This window comes from Neophocaena asiaeorientalis, unplaced genomic scaffold, assembly GCF_003031525.2.
Source record: "Neophocaena asiaeorientalis asiaeorientalis breed wild unplaced genomic scaffold, Neophocaena_asiaeorientalis_V1.1 scaffold582, whole genome shotgun sequence".
Lineage (NCBI taxonomy): Eukaryota > Metazoa > Chordata > Mammalia > Artiodactyla > Phocoenidae > Neophocaena > Neophocaena asiaeorientalis.
In genome coordinates this window covers 858947-878982 of record NW_020172996.1, presented here as the reverse complement: position 1 = coordinate 878982, position 20036 = coordinate 858947, and the positions used below count along the sequence as shown (strand labels likewise).

At 44.3% G+C, this 20036-nt stretch overlaps 1 protein-coding gene across 1 annotated transcript; it reads left to right on the top strand.

Moving 5' to 3' along the window:
* The first annotated feature begins 257 nt into the window (after positions 1-257).
* Positions 258-9649, top strand: LOC112397978 (zinc finger protein 501-like). The gene is made up of 4 exons (XM_024742332.1): positions 258-504; positions 2565-2603; positions 4414-4540; positions 5875-9649. Exons 1-4 carry the CDS (start codon positions 490-492, stop codon positions 7254-7256), a joined length of 1563 nt encoding a protein of 520 aa, XP_024598100.1. The 5' UTR covers positions 258-489; the 3' UTR covers positions 7257-9649.
* The last annotated feature ends 10387 nt before the right edge of the window (positions 9650-20036 follow it).

Genomic DNA, 20036 nt, shown 5'->3' with positions numbered 1-20036 from the left:
GTGCGTCCCCTTTAAGAAACGTGAAACCCCGCCCCGTGCTCACAGCCTTTGTACTTCCCAGCAACCCTCCGGGTGAGGCGGAACATTTCTCTGGAGGTTGGGGGTCACCGCCTCTGCCGGGGACGGGAGCGTTGTGAACTACATTACCCTGAAAGCACTGCGCCGCGCGTCAGGGGCACTGGACCAATGAAGACTCGGGAAGAGGCACTTCCGTTCTGGAGGACGGCGTTTGGGCGGGCCTTCCGGCGTGGATCGGCGACATTTTGTAAACACGAATCTGTTCACTGGTGGTGAGGTTGAGGACGCTGGTCCAGCCCGAGATCAAGGAACCAGGAAGCTGCTGTGCCCGCTGCTCTGAGGCAGCTCTGAGGCGGGTCTAAGGCTCGGCGTGGGTGCCATCCAGCCTGACTCTGTTGCGGGGCCGGGACGGGGGCTGCAGTGCCCGGGCCCCACCTTCGCACACAGACTCCCTTGGCGGCGGCAGCGCTGATGGGTCCGATTCAGGTAAATGCTGCGCCCTCAGGGCCCTCCCCCAACTCTTCTCATTCTGCACTGTTTCTGATCTTACCAATTTTTTCTTACACGTGTCCTATGTTTATATTTATTCGTGCCCCCAAACCTTGGTTTTCCGAATTTTAAAATAATGACCTGCCTGGAGAAAAATTGCACAGAACTTATACATACAGTTGAATAAGCAGCTCTAAAATTAGTATCTGTTAAGCGCTGAGGTAAAAAAATGCGATCCCAGAAGCCGCCAGTGGGGTCCTTCAAAACAATTATACCCATCTCTCAAAAGTTAAAGTATTGTCTGTTGTTTAAAGTAAGCGTTTCCTTGCTTTTCTTGATAGTTTTGCCAACTATGTAGAAAATATTCGATGGCTGTAGTTTAGTTCCGGTCGCTTGTTTTAAAACTTAATTAATGGAATCATATAAGTATTATGATGTGTTTTTCTTCATTTGCACAATATGGTGTGACCTTACGCATGTTTTTCATGCAGGGTATCTATTTTCCTTTTTGTGTACTATTCTGTAGATATGAATACATGAGTAAAATGTCTGTACGTTTTCCTGTTGAAGGCTTTTTTTTGCCTATGGTTTTTTGTTTGGGTTTTGTTTGGTTTTTTTTTTTTTTTTTTCCGGTTTGCTTTCTGTATCTATAAGCACTAGTACTGTAGCCATACTTGGAATGTGTTCTGGAGTATATAAAGCACACATCTGTCTAGTTTATATGTTAAATTTTTTATTGTATTTAAATTAACGTTTCCACTTACTCATCTTGTTTTGCTCTGTGTTACTAATTTTAACTTAGTTCTTTGAATGAAAATTATACTTAAACTATTTCATAATTATATTTTGACACACACTTAATGCCTTACATAAACTTACTTTTTTACAGTCTGCACACACACAGAGGGTTTTCGTGTTTTAAGAGATTGTGCTCTTCCACTAATATTTATTTTACTGTTAAATAATTTTCCTCTGGTGATCTTGTAAGAGAAAATGATTAAAATATTTTGTTAAAATACTTGTTTTAAGAGGGCTGAAAAGAATCATTGTAAGGATAAAAAGTCATAATGCTTCGAAACCCTAGCAGGATATTAAGAGCTCAAGAAGATATTTCCATGTCTATGAGGATGGAATAGAGGCCAGGTCCTATATCTTATTTCCTTTCTCTTAAGTTTAAAGAGTCCAAAATGAGGTCCAGTTATCCCCAACTGCTGGAGGCCAAGCACTTTTACTGATTCTAGGAACATCCCCTTTATCAGAGATTCATTTTGAATGCATAGTCAGAAAAATGGTGGTTCTGTTCTCTTCCACCAGAGAGAAAAGCATGTAGGAAATTACAGATAATCTGAATATTTATGGAAAATTTAACACCAAAGAATATGGATAAGTATTAAAAGTACATATTCTTAAATTATACTATACAATGTTATAGTAATTTCAAATCAGAATTTAATCTATGGATTATGTAAGCTGGAATTTTATATAAAACAATAATTTTTAATATGACCAGAGTAAAATTTGAAAAGGAAGTATAAGAACTCCGGGCCACCTGTTAGGGCCAGCTACAAGCTATGGGAAGAGAAAAATATGATATAGGCAAGGGATAAACAGATAGAAAAAGGGAAACAAATGGAAGTGTCTGGAAGTGTAAGAAACAGACCTGTACATAAAATGAGACTAAATTTTGATATTTGTTGCTCAGGGCTTTAATAGTGCTATATGACCTGCCAACACCACTTCCTCGCCAACACGATCCCTTATTCTTCTGGCTCACTGGGCCCCAGTCACACCATCCTCGTGGGTGCTGCTCAAACACACCAGGCATGACTCTGACAGGATTTTCACCTTTTTGTCCCACTTCTGGGAAGCCGTTTCTCAAGTTATCCATGTGACTTTATGGCACAACTCTATAACATTTTCTGCCCTCTTTTACATGCTTTATTTTTCCCTTGAGCATTTATCTTTGACTTCAGTATTAAACGGTTCACTCATTAATCTTCTTTTTCGTCTATGTTGCTGATGGGAATTAAAGTTACATGGCCCTGCTCTTCCCACAGGTTCCACACTCAGCAGAACCACTTATGGACACTGCACTGGTGAGTGTCAGGTGTCCTGGAACTCTTTTGCTGCCACCCTTCCTGGCCTTGGTATCTCAAGACCCTAGAGAAACCGTAAGCCCAGGTTTCTAAGTCCAGGCCAGAGGTTATATGGACAGATACCCATTTTTGGCAGCCAGTAGACTGAGATGTGAAGGTTGTCTTAGGTACAGGGGTTAGTATGTACAAATGCTTGGGGATGAGAGTGAGATGGGAGTGTTCTAGGACTTCTAGGTCTCTATTAATGTCTGGTGAGGATGGAGAGCAAGGGGGCCGGAGTCAGGCCTAGAGTGGTACTTTGAGAAGTTGCACCTAGAATGGTACTCTCAGAAGTCTGTTCTGAGAGTGATAGCAGCCATGGTATATTTGGAACAGAGGAGAAAAATGATCTTACTTAGGATTTAAAAGGCTACCCCTGGGTGCAGAGTGCAGAACAGACTGGGGGAGAGGAAGACAAGGAGATTATCAAGGAGGCTGTTGCAGTCATCCAGATAAGCATTGGTTGTGGCTGGACAGGGTGGGTGGATGTGGAGGTAGGAGAAACACTTGGCTTCTGGATTTGCTTTTAAAGTAGGGGCTGACCAGATTTTCTAAGGTAGAGGGATCACAGATGACTCCAGAGTTTTTTCCCTTTGCATCTGGGAGTGTGGAAGTACCATCAAACTGAGATGCAGAAGTCAGTGGTAGGAGTCCTTTTTAGTGAGAGTATTAGGATTTGGGTTTTGGCCATGTTGAGTTTCAGCTGTTTCAGTGACTCCCAAGTATAGGAGACAAGTGGACAGCTGAACATGCAGATGTAGAGTGCTGGAGAGGGTTCAGGATGCATTAGGGGACAAGGGAGGAAAGGGGGGCTGTGGGTGTCACAAAGACATTCAAGGAACAGGACTGATCATCAGTGGCACAGAAGGCGGTGGTGAAAGTCCAGCAGGTGGCCCAGGTTTTCATGGGAGAGTGGCTGTGAAATTGATGCAAAGGGAAAGCAGAAATGGAGGTGAAGTGATAGTGAAGTCAGGCTGCTGACTTCCTATGCACTCACCAGGCTTTTGTGGTGGAACTTGGGGAGTTTCTGTTACAGTGTCAGATGAGTTTACCTTAGGTGTGTCAAGTGGGTGTGGATTTTAAATGGGTGTTTAAAGGTTCTAATTGGTGAAGAGACATAGTGAGGAATACAGAAGTGGAACCAGACCAGAGGTATTTAGATCTACATGTTTTGACTGAGGTTAAAGTCAGGAACAAGGCCTGGTGGGGAAGCCTTCAGAACAGGGCTGGGGAGCCACCAGTGGAGAGATGGGGTACGGTGGGATCCTGTTGCATGGGCAGGCACTTTCTGGTGCCATGTGCAGAGGATATGTGAGGAGGCAGGAGACATGCCAATTTTGTGGGCCGGGTGGTGGTGATGGGGATCAGATGTATGAGGAGTTAGCCAGTGAGTAATATGCATGTGGGGAAGGTGTGTGACCACGTTGCCCCAGGGCCCTCATGCAAGGAGTTTGAGAGGACGATGAGCCCAAGTTTGTTTGTGTCTAGGTAACGTGATCCTGGGGACTCTCAGGCTGTTGTCGCGCAAGAGAGGGAGGGGGCCCTGCATACCAGGTCCACAGCTTAGATGGCATCTATCTGTCCACCTGCCTGTTGTTGCTGAGAGTTGTACCTAGTGCTCAAGGAAGCACGAAGAGTTATTCGGTACCAGTGCCTTCTGAGTTAGGGAGCTGGGGAGGATGATGAACCCAGAGTGAGTATGGGTTAGGGGTACTTACAGGGTCCTGGGGAGAGAGGCTGCTTATGGAGACATCTGTCCCTGTCATCACAGGGCTCTGTGACCTTTGAGGACGTGGCTGTGTACTTTTCCCAGGAGGAATGGAGGCTTCTTGATGAGGCCCAGAGATTCCTGTACCACGATGTCATGCTGGAGACCTTTGCACTTGTTGCATCATTGGGTAAGGCTCTCACACCTATCCCAGCATCCTGGGCAGGCCTCTGCCTTTCCCCTTTTTTCCAAAGGCAAGTCTGTTTTTTCACAGCTAGACAGTGACCACATCTCTATTACTGCTTCCCTGTCATCTGTGCTGTCAGTGCTAAGGCTGAGTGTGTATATGACCTCCTTTCACAAGTAGACCTAATGCCAAGTGCTCTGAAGTTTTTTCAGTGAAGGTTTTCTGTGTCAGATGACTTGGAATTAGTCCAGTGGGTTTCATTAGTCTCAGCCACTCCCTGCTAAGTTGACTGTAGACCCATGCCACCTCTGTACTCCAGGTTCTGCCCTTTTCTGGCTGTCATTTCCTGGGGCCTGACAGTACCAGGAATTGCTCGGACCCGACATGGTCACTTTTTGTGGGGTCCACCTGGCTGTTGCTGTGATATTCTCCTCAAAGATTCAATATGTGATACTGTTTTTCTTTCCTGAGATTGTTTTGGAATTGATTGCCCTTGTGGGCCAGTGCTGACCGCTCACCTGTCCTGTCTTTCCCTTAGGACTTGCATTTTCTAGGTCGCATGTTGTCCAAGTGAAGCTGAGAGGAGAACCCTGGGTACTTGACAGAGTGTACATGACTCCAGGCACAACATGAGGGGCTCAAAGTGAACCTGGGTCTGGTGATTGGCATCAGGGGAAGGATGTGATATTATGGTTGGAGTCAAGTCATATCAGGAACATGTCCTGTGCCCAGCACTGTTTTGGTGTCAAGGACAGTGACTGTGTACCTCATTTCTATCTTTCCTACCCATTCTTGACACTTTACTTCTGTCATATCTACTCTGACTTCGAACCCAGGACTATCCCTCACTTCTCTGTCTTCCATTCCGCATTGGTCCTCCCCATCCTCACTCCTCTGTGCTTTTCAGTATTGGCCTACACTTAACGTGTCATGAGTTCTGCACCTATCCTCAAAATAGTCCTTGAACACCAGGTACTCAGTGACAATCGGATTTTCCTGGGCCTGGACACAGCTTTCCATACAGCACACATGTGTCACCAGCAACCAAGGCCCTGGTGAAAACCGTTCCTGGAGGAGTGAGTTGTGGACCCCAGCTCCTCTGTGTGCTCCACCCCATCCTTGTGCGTTTTGCCTGGTGAGTCCTCCCTGTTCTGTGACGTGGAGAGGCACAGTCCTGCACAGCTGCGCTTTCTTTACCTGCCCCCAGCTCCCTTGTCCTGAAAACAGTCCCATGGATTATTTCCTTGGTATGTCAGACACATATTTGATATTTGTGATGGGGCTGCCTCCTTCTACCAAAATCTACATGAAGTTCATACATATGTCTGTGCTTTCAGGTTGTTCGCATGGAGCAGAGGTCAAGGAGACACCTTCTGAGCAGAATGTTTTTGTAGAAATGCCACGAATAAATACTTCAAAGACAAACCTGTCCACCCAGGAGGCCTATCCCTGGGAGAGGTGTAGCCCAGACTTAGAAGGTGGTTTGCATCTAGCTGAGGACCTCGGAACAAACCCTGGCCAGAAACTGTGTGGGTCAGGTGTGAAATTTTACCAGCACAGTGGAAAGAAACTCTTTAGAAGAGATGTGGGTAAGGCCTTTATGAACAGCCACACAGTCCATGCATCCAAGAAGTCTTCCACATGCCAGGAGGCTGGGAAGAATTTCCCTGGTAGCTCTAGCCTTCTCCAGCACCAGGTCACTCCACAAAAGGACGCCGAATGTGTGGAAGCCTTTCACAATGAACAAAGGCACTATAAGTGCAGTGAATGTGGTAAAGCCTTCTGCCGCAAGTACAGGCTTGCTCAGCACCAGAGAGTCCACACTGGAGAGAGGCCTTATGAATGCAGTGAATGTGGGAAAACCTTCAGCTATAAACACATACTTATTCAGCACCAGAGAGTCCACACTGGAGAAAGGCCGTATGAGTGCAGGGAATGTGGGAAAGCTTTTAGCAACAAACCCACACTTGTTCGGCACCAGCGAATTCACACTGGAGAAAGGCCTTATGAGTGTAGTGAATGTGGGAAATTCTTTAGCCAAAGCTCCAGCCTCAGTGAACATCAGAGAATTCACACTGGATCACGGCCTTATAAATGCAATGAATGTGGAAAATTCTTTACGTCCAACTCCAACCTAATTAAACACCGGCGAGTTCACACAGGCACAAGGCCTTATGAGTGCAGTGAATGTGGGAAATTCTTTAACCAAAGTCCCAGCCTCATTAAACATCAGAGAATCCACACTGGTGAACGGCCATATGAATGCAGTGAATGTGGGAAACTTTTTAGCCAAAGCTCTACTCTCATTAAGCACCAGAGAGTTCACACTGGAGCAAGGCCTTATAAATGCATTGAATGTGGGAAACTTTTTAGCCAAAGCTTTGGCCTCACTCAACACCAGAGAATTCACACTGGAGAAAGACCATACGAGTGCACTGAATGCGGAGAATTTTTTAGCCAAAACACCCAACTTACTCAACACCGAAAAGTTCACACTACAGAGAGGCCTCTTGAGTGTAGCAAATGTGGAAAAGTCTTCAGTGAAAGGTCTGCTCTGACTGAGCACCAGAAACTTCACAGCCCAGACAGACGCTTTGAGTGCAGTGAATGTAGGAAAGCTTTCAGCCGAAGGTCTAACCTCATTCGTCACCAGAAAGTTCATACCGGAGAAAGGCCTTCAAATGAGATGAGGAGAGCAGTGAATGAGCTGTCTCCTTAGTTAATACATCATACTGAATAGGCTCTGTGAGGGAGTCATCAACTGGAAGTTGAATGCCATACATCTGAACAGCCCTAGTGTGTAGATTGCCTGTGAGCACCAGGTTCATAGGAAGCTTTTAAGGAGCTACACTCTACTTTCTAACCTGTGCAGGGCCCTTGCCAGACTAACGTCAGTGTGAGTTTCTGTGGTAAAAATCATCTTACCTCTACCAAGTGGCAGTCGCCTCAGTGTAATCAGCGTAGGTAGACCTCTGTGCTCTTGCATCCTGTGGAGGGAAGCATGAGTAGCCTGAGCACTTGGGTGTTACCATTCTCTTGTGTCTAACTGACTAGGCCATGGACTTAACCAGCTTTGACCAAGGTGACCCAGTCTGGGTTCTGCTGGTGGCTTACAGAGGGTTACCTTTTTCAGTGGCATTATTTCATGTCATACTCCGGATGGATTTTTCTAGCTCTATGTCACCTGTTTGGGAATTTTGTATACCTCAGTCGGGATAGTATCATGGCAGAGAATAGTTTTCATTGCAGTTTGTGTCTAATTTGCATTGCTGTCCAAGGCCTCCTGCAGGGCTTTGTGGGAATAATGTTGTGACCTGGATATCAGAATTTTTGGTGGGTCCTTACATCACCCTTAGATGGGGAGAGTTGTGAGAACCACCAGTGTTTGTTTGTTTTTGTGTCATACGCGGGCCTCTCACTGTTGTGGCCTCTCCCATTGCAGAGCACAGGCTCCAGACGCGCAGGCTCAGCGGCCATGGCTCACGGGCCCAGCCACTCTGCAGCATGTGGGATCTTCCCAGATTGGGGCACGAACCCATGTCCCCTGCATCAGCAGGCAGACTCTCAACCACTGTGCCACCAGGGAAGCCCCACCAGTGTTTTTTGGAGCAGCATGAGTTGTTCTCTTTTTCACAGAGGATGTCACATCATACCCCCAGTACTGTTCAAGAGAAGAAGTTCTCTAAGTCCAGCTGGAAAAGAGCCATGAGCCATAATGTCCACAACGTGGTAGGCTGGTGTTGCTGAGCGTTAGATTACAGACATTAGGTGGGAACCATATTTGGTACAGAAACACTCAGGGAATTAGTAGGAAGTGAAAGACAAGCAAACAAGTAGGGATGAGCCTTTTCTAAAGCTGCATCCAATAAAGCAACTGTACTCTGATAAAAAGACAAATTGCTGTAATTTGGGATTTTTAGGAAAATAAAAAATAAAGTTGCATTCACAAATGTACCAGGATTATGGCCATAAAGGATAAAGTTTTTGCAGAAATCCTTAGGAGGTACAGGGCTGTTTCTCTTCTCCTGAGGTCCAAGTCAGTGTCAGACTGAATACTGTAAAGGTTTTAGGATCCCACAGCACCTCCAAATTGTTTATCTCAAGGCCGTTGCTGCAGTGAAAAGAAAAAATGAGGAAGGGGAAAATCGTGTAATCCTGGCATGTTATTTTTATGACTCGGGAAGAGGTCCTGGATAACTCAAGTAGAAACACCTTTCATTGCTATAAAGACAGGTGTCTTTATTGCTACTGTGACAGTCCCTCCCATGAGACAAGAAAATGTGATGGAGTTAATGTGTTGGTTTCCAGAGTTCTACTTTTCCAAAAAGGAGATTCAGATTTTTATGTGAAGCCAATTTTTATTAAAATTTAATCGAGCTATATCGTTGGTAGGCACTCAACTGAATATACTTAAAATGTACAGCTTGGTAAGTTTTTAGTATGTGTAAAATCACAACCATCACTATAATAACAAACATCCATCAGTTCCATATCTACCTTGACATCTCTCCATGGGCTCCCAGGCAACTACTGTTGACTTTCTTTCACATTCAATTAGTTAATGTTTTCTAGAGGTTTAATATCATTGGAATCTTAATGTGTTTACTTTTGTATTTGCCTTTTTCTTTCATGGTGCATAATTATCTTGAGAATCATCCAAGTTGCTGATGTGAATAGTTCTGTTTTTTTTTCTTTTTGCCATGCCGCAAGGCTTGTGGGATCTTAGTTCCCTGACCAGGGACTGAACCCAGGCCCTGAGCGGTGAAAGCACAGAGTCCTAACCACTTGGCCACTAGGGAATTCCATAATAGTTTATTGTTTTAATTCCTAAAAAATACACTGTTTGGATATACCACCCTTTGATTGTTTATCCATTCATCTGTTAAATGATGGGGTTTTGTGGTTTGTTTTTGGTTTGGCTATCACAGATAATCTTATTATGAATGTACATAAAATCCTTTATATGAATATATGGTTTCATCTTCTAAAGTGAATGACTGTACCCTTTTGCATTCCCATCAATTGTATGGGAGCATTCAAGGTCCCCTATATCCTTCACCTGTACTTGGTTGTTATATTAAATGTATTAAATATTAACCTGTTTTAAAAGTGTGTAGAGTTATCTTACTGTGGTCTGATGACATTTCCCTAATGGTTCATCATGTTGAACATTTTTAATGTGCTCATTTGCCAGCTGTGTATCTTAGATGTTCACAGTAGTTATTTTCCAACTGATAGTGAATGTTGGCTGATATTTCACTATAATAACTATATAATAACTAATTTCAGCTATAATAACTAAGAAGACAATAAAAGAAATGTGTTAGAACTTGAGTTTTCTGAAGTTACTTTGCTGGGTGGAATGTTTGTGCTATTCCCAGTGTACAGTCCCCATTAACTTATTCTCCATTACTTTTTTTTTTTTTAATTGATTTTTGGCTGGGTTGAATCTTCGTTGGTGGGAGCGGGCTTTCTCTAGTTGCGGCGAGCGGGGGCTGCTCTTCGTTGCGGTGTGCAGGCTTCTCATTGCGGTGGCTTCTCTCGCTGCGGAGCACAGGTTCTAGGCATGCAGGCTTCAGTAGTTGTAGCTCATGGCCTCTAGAGCACAGGCTCTGTAGTTGTGGCACATGGGTTTAGTTGTTCTGTGGCATGTGGCATCTTCCCGGACCAGAGCTTGAACCAGTGTCCCCTGCATTGGCATGCAGATTCTCAACCACTGCACCACCAGGGAAGCCCCGTTACTTTCTTAAGTCTAGACAAGTAATAAAACAATGAATCGACCCTTGGTTGTAGTGTTTGCCAATTTCCCTGGTACAAATACTCCAACTGTGGCAATTTCAAGCTGTGAACATGAGGTTGTTACCAAACCAGGTAGCATTTCCAGAGGTGCACAAGCCAAACACTGAGACACCAAGGTTTGCGGGAGAGAAAAAATTCATTCACAGGGCAGCCAAGGGAGGAGACAGGAGAGCAAGCCTGAGATCCACCTCCCTGGAGTTGGGGTCCTTGAGTTATTTATGGGATAAAGACACAAGGTGGTCTTAGGTGTGGGGAAAGGTGATAAGGTGTGAGAAAAGGTGAGGTGATTGGTGTGTGCGGATGTATCTGCATTACATGCTTCTTCATGGGATACATGTTCAGAAATAGTCACTTTGCATGATCTGAGGGTGGAGTTTTTGGCCATCTGATGTCCAAAGGGCATTCACTGAACACTTGTGCAGGCCAAATTTTACGGGTTGGTAGTTATAATCAGTCTTAACTAGCTCAAAGTGTGTAAGAGCTGACTCTTAAGTTCCTAAAAAAACACCTGGGGGGACTTCCCCGGTGGCACAGTGGTTAAGAATCCGCTTGCCGGGCTTCCCTTGTGGCGCAGTGGTTGAGAGTCCGCCTGCCGATGCAGGGGACACGGGTTCGTGCCCCGGTCCGGGAAGATCCCACATGCCGCGGAGAGGCTGGGCCCGTGAGCCATGGCCGCTGAGCCTGCGCGTCCAGAGCCTGTGCTCCGCAACGGGAGAGGCCACAACAGTGAGAGGCCCACGTACCACAAAAAAAAAAAAAAAAAAAAAAAAGAATCTGCCTGCCAATGCAGGGAACACGGGTTCAAGCCCTGGTCCGGGAGGATCCCACACGACGTGGAGCAATTAAGCCCACGCACCTAGAGCCCGTGCTATGCAATGAGAAGCCACTGCAATGAGAAGCCGGTGCACCACAACGATGAGTAGCCCCCGCTCGCCACAAGTAGAGAAAGCCCGCATGCAGCAACAAAGACCCAAGACAGCCAAAAACAAAAACAACTGGGGCTCCCTTTACTATAGTGACCCATACATCAGAGGTGTCATTTTACAGGGGTCGTTAGGGAGTCTTGTGATATTACTTAGGCCATATGAAGCTTGGAGCATATGCAACTAAAGAGAGAAAAGCTAAAACAAGCTTAATCAGTGAAGGCAGTTTAAAAGCAGAGGGGTTTTGACAAGCTGTTCCATTAGCTGTGGTTCTGTAAGACAAACTCAAGGATTTCTGTTACTCACCAGCTTCTGTTAACCCTATGGGGCATGGTTTCAAGGTCATCCAGTGTGGACTTGGGAAGATGTGAAGTAGCACACCATTACAGTCTGTTTCCATTATACAGATACCCATAAATAACATTGAGAACATAGATTAGGATAAAATGTAAAAGAATTCCGAAGGGACAGGTTTTGAGTATTTTCACTTGACCTGTGTAAAGGATGACATCACAGGCCTGAGTTGTCTAGTCTATTCATTCCAAAGAAATGTGTGGCACTTACTTGCCCAACTCCTGCGAGACAATCTCCAAGCTCTTGATACATTCACTAATAAAAATGTCTTTATTTACCTGGTCCTTGGTTTGTGCTAGGCAGTTTATGCTAATACTGTGATTTATGGTTGGGGGGCCTTAGGTCTCTGTATCAGTTTGACATTTGGAGAAGCTAGAGAGTAAGGTCAGCCACACAGGTGTCTCTGTGTGTGACAGATACTCCAAAAGAACCCTGGACAACACCAAGGCTTGTGTGAGGTTCCCTGGTTAGCAGTACTCCATGTGTGCTGTCACAAATTGATGCTGTGAGACTTAAGCGAGGGGGCAACTGGAACCTGGCAATGTGGTCCCACTTGGACTCTCCTATAGCGCCATCTTCCTTTACTGCTTTTAATCTGTATCCTTTCACTGTAATAAACTGTAGCTACTGAGCTTAACTTTCTTTAACTTTCTTTCACCTGTAACAGATATGTTTCTCTAGAACTATTTTTTTTTTTGGCTGCTTGGGTCTTTATTGCTACTCGTGGGCTTTCTCTAGTTGCAGCAAGCTACTCTTCATTGTGGTGCACGGGCTTCTCATTGTGGTGGCTTCTTGTGGAGCACGGGCTATAGGCGTGGACTTCAGTCATAGAGCCAGTGATGGTGTCCCATCCAGTGACCAACACATATTTCTTACTCCACATTTTGATATGTATTCAGTGTTATTTATTTATTTATTTATTTATTTATGGCTGTGTTGGGTCTCGTTGCTGTGCGTGGGCTTTCTCTAGTTGCAGTGAGTGGGGGTTACTCTTCGTTGCACTGCGCGGGCTTCTCATTGTCGTGGCTTCTCTTGTTGCAGAGCACCGGCTCTAGGTGCACAGGCTTCAGTAGTTATGGCACACGGGCTCAGTAGTTGTGGCTCACGGGCTCTAGAGCACAGGCTCAGTAGTTGTGGCGCATGGGCTTAGTTGCTCTGCAGCATGTGGGATCTTCCCGGACCAGGGCTCGAACCCGTGTCCCCTGCATTGGCAGGCGGATTCTTAACCACTGCACCACCAGGGAAGCCCTCTAGAACTATTTTTCCTAATTTAATTGAGTAACTACATAATCACTGTTAATAACTTTCTCTAATATTCATTTCAAGTATTTTTCAGAGATGATTTGAACTCCCTGTGCATTCACTGTTGCTGCAATTTCAGGTTACTTGATAAATCAGTTCCCATCAAGGAGATGGGATCATGGAATCCCAAACCTTTGTCTCTCGAGTAGGATGCCCCCTTCGTACCCAGGCTTCGAAGGTTAGAAGGCCACAAGCTATCTTGGCAGGAAATGACATGTGATAATTCGCTCTCCTTTATGGATAGGTTTCAATCCTTAAATATGCCTGTTTCTGAAAGTCTGCTGATTCCTGAATGCCAGACTTCCCAAAAGCTCATATGAGACCTGCTCTGGCTTTTTTTGAGGTGACTGCCTGACAATTAGAACTCTCCCTTACAGGCAGGCAAACAGGAAGTTTCCTTTTTTTGTTGTTGAATCAGATACCAAGTTCAATTCACTGTTAGTTCACAAGTTTGCAAACCTTTCAACGGTTCAACCTGTTAAAACTTAGTTATGAGTTTGGACTTGTGACAAACTGATACACATGTGAGATTGAAAAGGCAATACTTTCTATTCTTGCTGAACTTGCTGTTATCTATATTTTGCATATACTGAATACAAAAATGGAAAATGCAAATGTAAATTTTGTGATGAATTTCCTGAAGAGTAGATATTCACTAAATGTGGTAAAAGTCCTCTCCGAGGTCTTTGTATGATACGCAGTTGTTCATTCAAAATTGAAAATGATGGACAGGTTACTAACTGTTAAGCATGAGAGATGTATGATTTCCTCAACTAGTGTCAAAGCAAGTGAAAAAATAATTTTTAAGACAAATTCAGATTAAGAAGGTAAAATAGTAATAGGAGAAGTTGTAAAGAGCTTCCACACTGAGTATCATCAGTCCTCCAGCACACACTACTGTTGAGCCTGTGTCTCACTAATCAACGTTCAGTGGACAAAAGGAACAAGATAAACTGGATATGTTCACTGTAGAAGCTATGTTACAACCTATTATGTTTATTGTGGAAGTCCCACTGAGATACTGTCTGCACTGTCACCGCAGACCCCAGCCTTCCACCAGCTGCAGTACCCACAGATGTCCCTTGTGCCTTGCTGCTCAAGGTCAACTTGAGTCCGTGAAGACATGGTGAGTCAGCAGTAGGTCTAAACTCTGCTGTGTTGAGTTTCGTGGCTTTTCGTTCTCAGTTTGACACCTGGATTTTATTGTTAGTTCCCTGTTGTTTGAGATAATTGGTGGATCACGCCATTCCTTTTCATACCGTTTTTGATGTCCTTTGAGTTATGTGTTTTGTTTTTTGGGTTTTTTTTCTGGGCTGTCTGGACCACACAGGGAAGTCCTCTGTGCCTGTGTTTCTGAATAGCATAACTATCCTAAGGATGATTTGGGCCTTCAATGGCCACTCTGGGGGACACTTGATTTGAACAAAAGGGTTAATTTGAAAGACACCTTTGAAAATAAAGGAAATAAGAGTTCTCAGGCCCAATGGATAGTATTTTTTCTTAGTATGCAGAGGACTCCAAATTAAATTCTGAAATAAAAGTTACATCACTAGGGCTTCTCTGGTGGTGCAGTGGTTGAGAATCTGCCTGCCAAGGCAGGGGACACGGGTTCGAGCCCTGGTCCAGGAAGATCCCACATGCCGCAGAGCAACTGGGCCCATGAGCCACAACTACTGAGCCTGCGCGTCTGGAGCTTGTGCTCCGCAATGAGAGGCCGCGATAGTGAGAGGCCTGCACACCGCGATGAAGAGTGGCCCCTGCTTGGGCTTCCCTGGTGGCGCAGTGGTTAAGAGTCCGCCTGCCGATGCAGGGGACACGGGTTCGTGCCCCAGTCTGGGAAGATCCCACATGCCGCGGAGTGGCTGGGCCCGTGAGCCATGGCCGCTGGGCCTGCGCGTCCAGAGCCTGTGCTCCGCAACGGGAGAGGCCACAACAGTGAGAGGCCCGCGTACCGCAAACAACACAAAACAAAACAAAACAAAGAGTGGCCCCTGCTTGCCACAACTGGAGAAAGCCCTCGCACAGAAACGAAGACCCAACACAGCCAAAAATAAATACACATAAAAAAAAAAGTTTAAAAAGTTAGATCACTAAAAGATTTTTTGGCCAAAACTAATGAGCAAGTCGACAAACTTCAGCAGGAACAAACTAGACTCATTCCCCTGTAAATCCACCCTCTCTTTGTCCTGCAGTAGCCTCCCACATCCAGTGCTCCCACCCCCTTATCCTTCTGATCTCTCTCCTTAGCACCTCTCCCCCTACTCTTTCCCTTTTGCTCAAACCCCCTACTGTAACTGAGCAAAAGCCAAACTGACATTGAGTGTTTGCAGCAAAGTAAGAGTTTGTTGCAGGGCACCAATCAAGGGAGTGGGAGACAAGTCTGACACCCACTGCAATTGGGTCTTTGAGTTGTGGGGTTTTAGAGGGGAGGAACAAAGAAGCTGGGGTTAATCATCTGGTGACATTTCTTAATCATAGTTTCAGGAATAAGGATGCCTATGATTTATGAGTCTCTGGTCTGGTGGTCCATGACCAGGAAAAATCGACTGTATAGTAATTTAATCATTAAAACAAAAATATTTTTAAACTATAGGAGATTTTCAGACAGACTAGAAAAAATTCCTAATTTCAACAGTTGGGAGTCACAGCGGTGCTGATGTTAAGAGCAACTGTTTCATGTCATTTTACCAATGGTGTTAAATGTGAAGGTGGAGACCTAATTCAAAAATAGAACTTGGAATAATTAGCCCCGGGACATCCCTGGTGTTCCAGTGGTAAAGAATCCGCCGTACAATGCAGGGGATGCGGGTTCGATCCCTGGTCAGGGAACTAAGATCCCGTGTGCCAAAACTACTGAGCCCGTGAGCCTCAACGAAGATCCCACGCATGCCACAACTGAAGACCTGATGCAGCCAAAAATAAAGTAAATAAATAATAATTAAAAAAAAGAATAATTAGCCCCTTTTGAACTACAAAACCTGGCAGCTCATATTTACAAGACAGGATCTGAAGAAAACATGTGTCCTTGCAGATCAGCAGGGACTATGGGGCCCACATCCCAACCAACCACCTATTGAAAAGGACACTTGTAAATACTGTCAACAGAAGAGAAACTGGAAAAAAGCGTCTCCCATCTTATGAAGAAAAACCAAGTTATTTCAAATAACTCACAGATTTTCCCCATTTCAACAGTTAACACTTGGACCATTGACTGAAAAATCACAAGCATTCCTCCTGCTCTGTGATACCATCCCTGTAAATTTAATAGAAAAAGACTTACTAAACTACACACTGCTAATTATCCTATGGGTAAAAGGAGAAATTACAAGGGAAATTTAAAAAACATAAATATTTTGAACTAGATGAAGATAAAAATGTTACATATAAAAATTGATGTAGGAACTCCCCTGGTGGTGCAGTGGTTAAGACTCCACACCCCCAATGCAGGGAGCCCAGGTTCGATCCCTGGTCAGGGAACTAGATCTCACATGCATGCCACAACTAAGAGTTCACATGCCAAAACTAAGGAGCCCGCGAGCTGCAACTAAGGAGCCTGCCTGTCGCAACTAAGACCTGGTGCAGCCAAATAAATAATTAAATATTTTTTAAAAATCCCCAGATCTACAAAGCCATTATCACTCATCTATATAGATATAAAATACATTAACAAAATACCAGAAAACTGTCTTGGCAACATACACAAAGGATTATACAACGTGATCTGGGGGATTTGTCCCAGGAAATGCAAGGTTGGCTTAACATCTGAATATCAATTAATGGAATAAACCATATAATAAAATAAAAGACAATAAGACCCCCCCACACACAGCCACACGATTATTATCTCAATAAATGGAAAAAACTGGAACGGAGAGTGTAGAAATAGACGAACACAAATACATTCAAGTGGTTTTTGAAAAGGGAACAAAGGAAAAGGAATGGAGAAAGAAGTCTTTTCAACAAATGGGCTTTAAAAAGTGATCCAGGGACTTCCCTGGTGGTCCAGTGGTTAAGATGCTACGTTCCCAGGGACTTCCCTGGTGGCGCAGTGGTTAAGAATCCGCCTGCCAATGCAGGAGACATGGGGTCAAGCCCTGGTCCAAGAAGATCCCACATGTCATGGTGCAACTAAGCCCGTGTGCCATAACTACTGAGCCTGCACTCTAGAGCCCATGAGCCATAACTACTGAGCCTGTGTGCCACAGCTACTGAAGCCGGTGCATCTACAGCCTATGCTCCACAACAAGAGAAACCACCACAATGAGAAGCCTCCACACCACAATGAAGAGTAGCCCCCGCTAGACACAACTAGAGAAAGCCTGCACGCAGCACTGAAGACCTAATGAAGACAAAAATATAAATAAATAAATACATTTATTTAGAAAAAAGAAAAAAGACTCCATGCTCCCAATGCAGGGGCTCCGGTAGGGGAACTAGGATCCCACATACCGCAAGTGCGCCTGCGCACTGCAACTAGAGAAGCCCGTACGCCACAGTGAGGACCCAGTGAGACAAAATAAAATTAATTTTAAAAAAATGCTAAGAGATAGTAAAATAGGTAATAAATTACGTATCCTGTTTATAAAATAAATAAATAAACAATAAAAAAGTGGCCTAGGGAATTCTCTGGTGGTCCAGTGGTTAGGGCTCCATTTCCAATGCAGGGGGCATGGGTTTGATACCTGGTAGGGGAACTAAGATCCCGCAAACTGTGCAGCACAGCCAAAAAAAAAGTGATCCAGACACACATCTTATACCTTTACAAATATTTTCTCAAAACTATAAAACACCTCGAAGATAACATAGGAGACAATGTAAGTTACCTTGGGTTTAGCAATCACTTTTTAGATGCAACACCAAAAACACAATCCATGAAAGAAAAACTTAGTAATCTGGACTTGACTAAAATTTAAAATTTCTGCTCTGCAAGACACTGTTAAAAGAATATGGGGCTTCCCTGGTGGTGCAGTGGTTGAGAGCCCGCCTGCCGATGCAGGGGACATGGGTTTGTGCTCCGGGAAGATCCCACATGCCGCGGAGCGGCTGGGCCCGTGAGCCATGGCCGCTGAGCCTGCACGTCCGGAGCCTGTGCTCCACAACGGGAGAGGCCACAACAGTGAGAGGCCCACATACCGTAAAAAAAAAAAAAAAAAAAAAAGAATATGAAGAGGGACTTCCCTGGTGGTCCAGTGATAAAAAATCTGCCTTCCAATGCAGGGGACATGGGTTCAATCCCTGGTCGGGGAACTAAGATCCCACATGCCACGGGGCAACTAAGCCCGCACGCCACAACTGAGCTCACATACCTCAACGAGAGAGCCCGCGTGCTGCAAACTACAGAGCCCATGCACCCTGGAGCCCGCATGCCACAACTAGACAGAGAAAACCCACACACCACAACTAGAGAGAAGCCTAAGCACCACAATGAAGAACGTGCACGCCACCACAAAGGATCCCACGTGCTGCAACTAAGACCTGATGCAGCCAAAAAAAAAAAAAAAAAAAGCTAGCCATCAAAAGCTTATTTAAAAAAAAGAAGAATATGAAGATATTCATCATATATTATTAGGGAACTGCAAGTGAAAGCAACAACAATATACTATTACTACACACCTATGTGAATGGCAAAAGTCCAAAACACTGACATCAAATGCTGATGAGGATATGGAGCAACAGGAACACTCACCCACTGCTGGTGGGAGTGCAGAATGACAGCCACTTTGGAAGAGAGTTTCTTACAAAACTAAACATACTCTTACTATATGACCCAGTAAATCATGCTCCTTGGCTTGAACCCAAACAAACTGAAAACTTATACCCACACAAAACCTACACACAATGCATAATGCAGGTTTATTGATAAGTGCCAAAACTTGGAAGCAATCAAGATGTCCCTCAGTCAGTGAATGGATAAACAAACTGTGGTATAGCCATACAATGGAACGTTATTCAGTAATACCTTATACACAAATCTTCATTGGAGCTTTATTTGTAACAGCCAAAAATTGGAAACAACCCAAACATCCACTAACAGGTGAATAGATAAAAAACAAATGTGGTATATCTATACAATGGAATAATTCTCAACAATACAAACGAACAACTGATACATGCAACAAGATGGATTAATCTCAAAATAGTTATAGTTAGTGAAAAATGCCAGAGTCCCACTTCCCAGAAACTATATACCATAGGATTCTGTTTATATGAAATACTAGAAAGTGCTTGCTATTACTTGTGAATTGTGAGAAAGGGGGTTAGAAAGGACTGGAAGGAAAGGATTATAAAGGGACACAAGGAATATTTAGGTTGTGTGGGATATCTCCATTATCTTGGTTGTGTGGTCTCATCAGTATATACACACATGGTGAAACATAACACGTTTTACACTTTACATATATTCATTTTATTTCATGTCACAATACCTCAATAAAGATGTTAACTCAATGTTCCCCATAAAAATCCATATTTACCATTCCTCTTGGAAAGTCACATCTGGCAACTGTTCTGGTTCAACCATATCCCTCTCCCCACAATTTAGGGGGATAAGCCCTTCCTCAATATCAGCAAAAACTGGAGAGCAATGAAGTCCACATCCATTACTGTCACTAGGAATGTTGGCTGGGTCAGACAAGCCCGATCCCTGGATCTCCCTTTTGTCAGTGCTGGGGTTCCTACCTGTGCCTGTGATGGCCATAACATCAACAGTCGAGGGAGGTACAGAAATCTGCAAACCTTTAGATTATCTACTGTGACAGTGCACTGGCCACAGGAGACTCAGATATCTGAAGGTCCTTAGAATTTCTGTACCATTCATGCCATACAGCCAAAATCACATGGACATTTACAGATACCTCCGTTAGAATAGGCACACATCCTCTCACTAGCCACAGTCATCCCCACTCCATTATCTCAGCGTTTCTATACCAACTATGATTCCCATATTGCCCTAAAAGGCTAAAGCCTTCCAGTCAATGATACTTGCCTATGGGATTCTGGACATCAAGGATTGGCTCCTGTACAGGTCCAGGAGACAGAAATCCCTCAAAAGTGATGGGGAATATGGGACATTCCCTAGGAACAAAGGACCCAATTCATGTTGCTTCCACAAGCACTGGAGA

Coding starts and splice junctions, on each gene's coding strand:
- LOC112397978 (XM_024742332.1), top strand. Junction 2,604..4,413: donor CACTTATGGACACTGCACTG/GTGAGTGTCAGG, acceptor CTGTCATCACAG/GGCTCTGTGACCTTTGAGGA. Junction 4,541..5,874: donor TGCACTTGTTGCATCATTGG/GTAAGGCTCTCA, acceptor CTGTGCTTTCAG/GTTGTTCGCATGGAGCAGAG.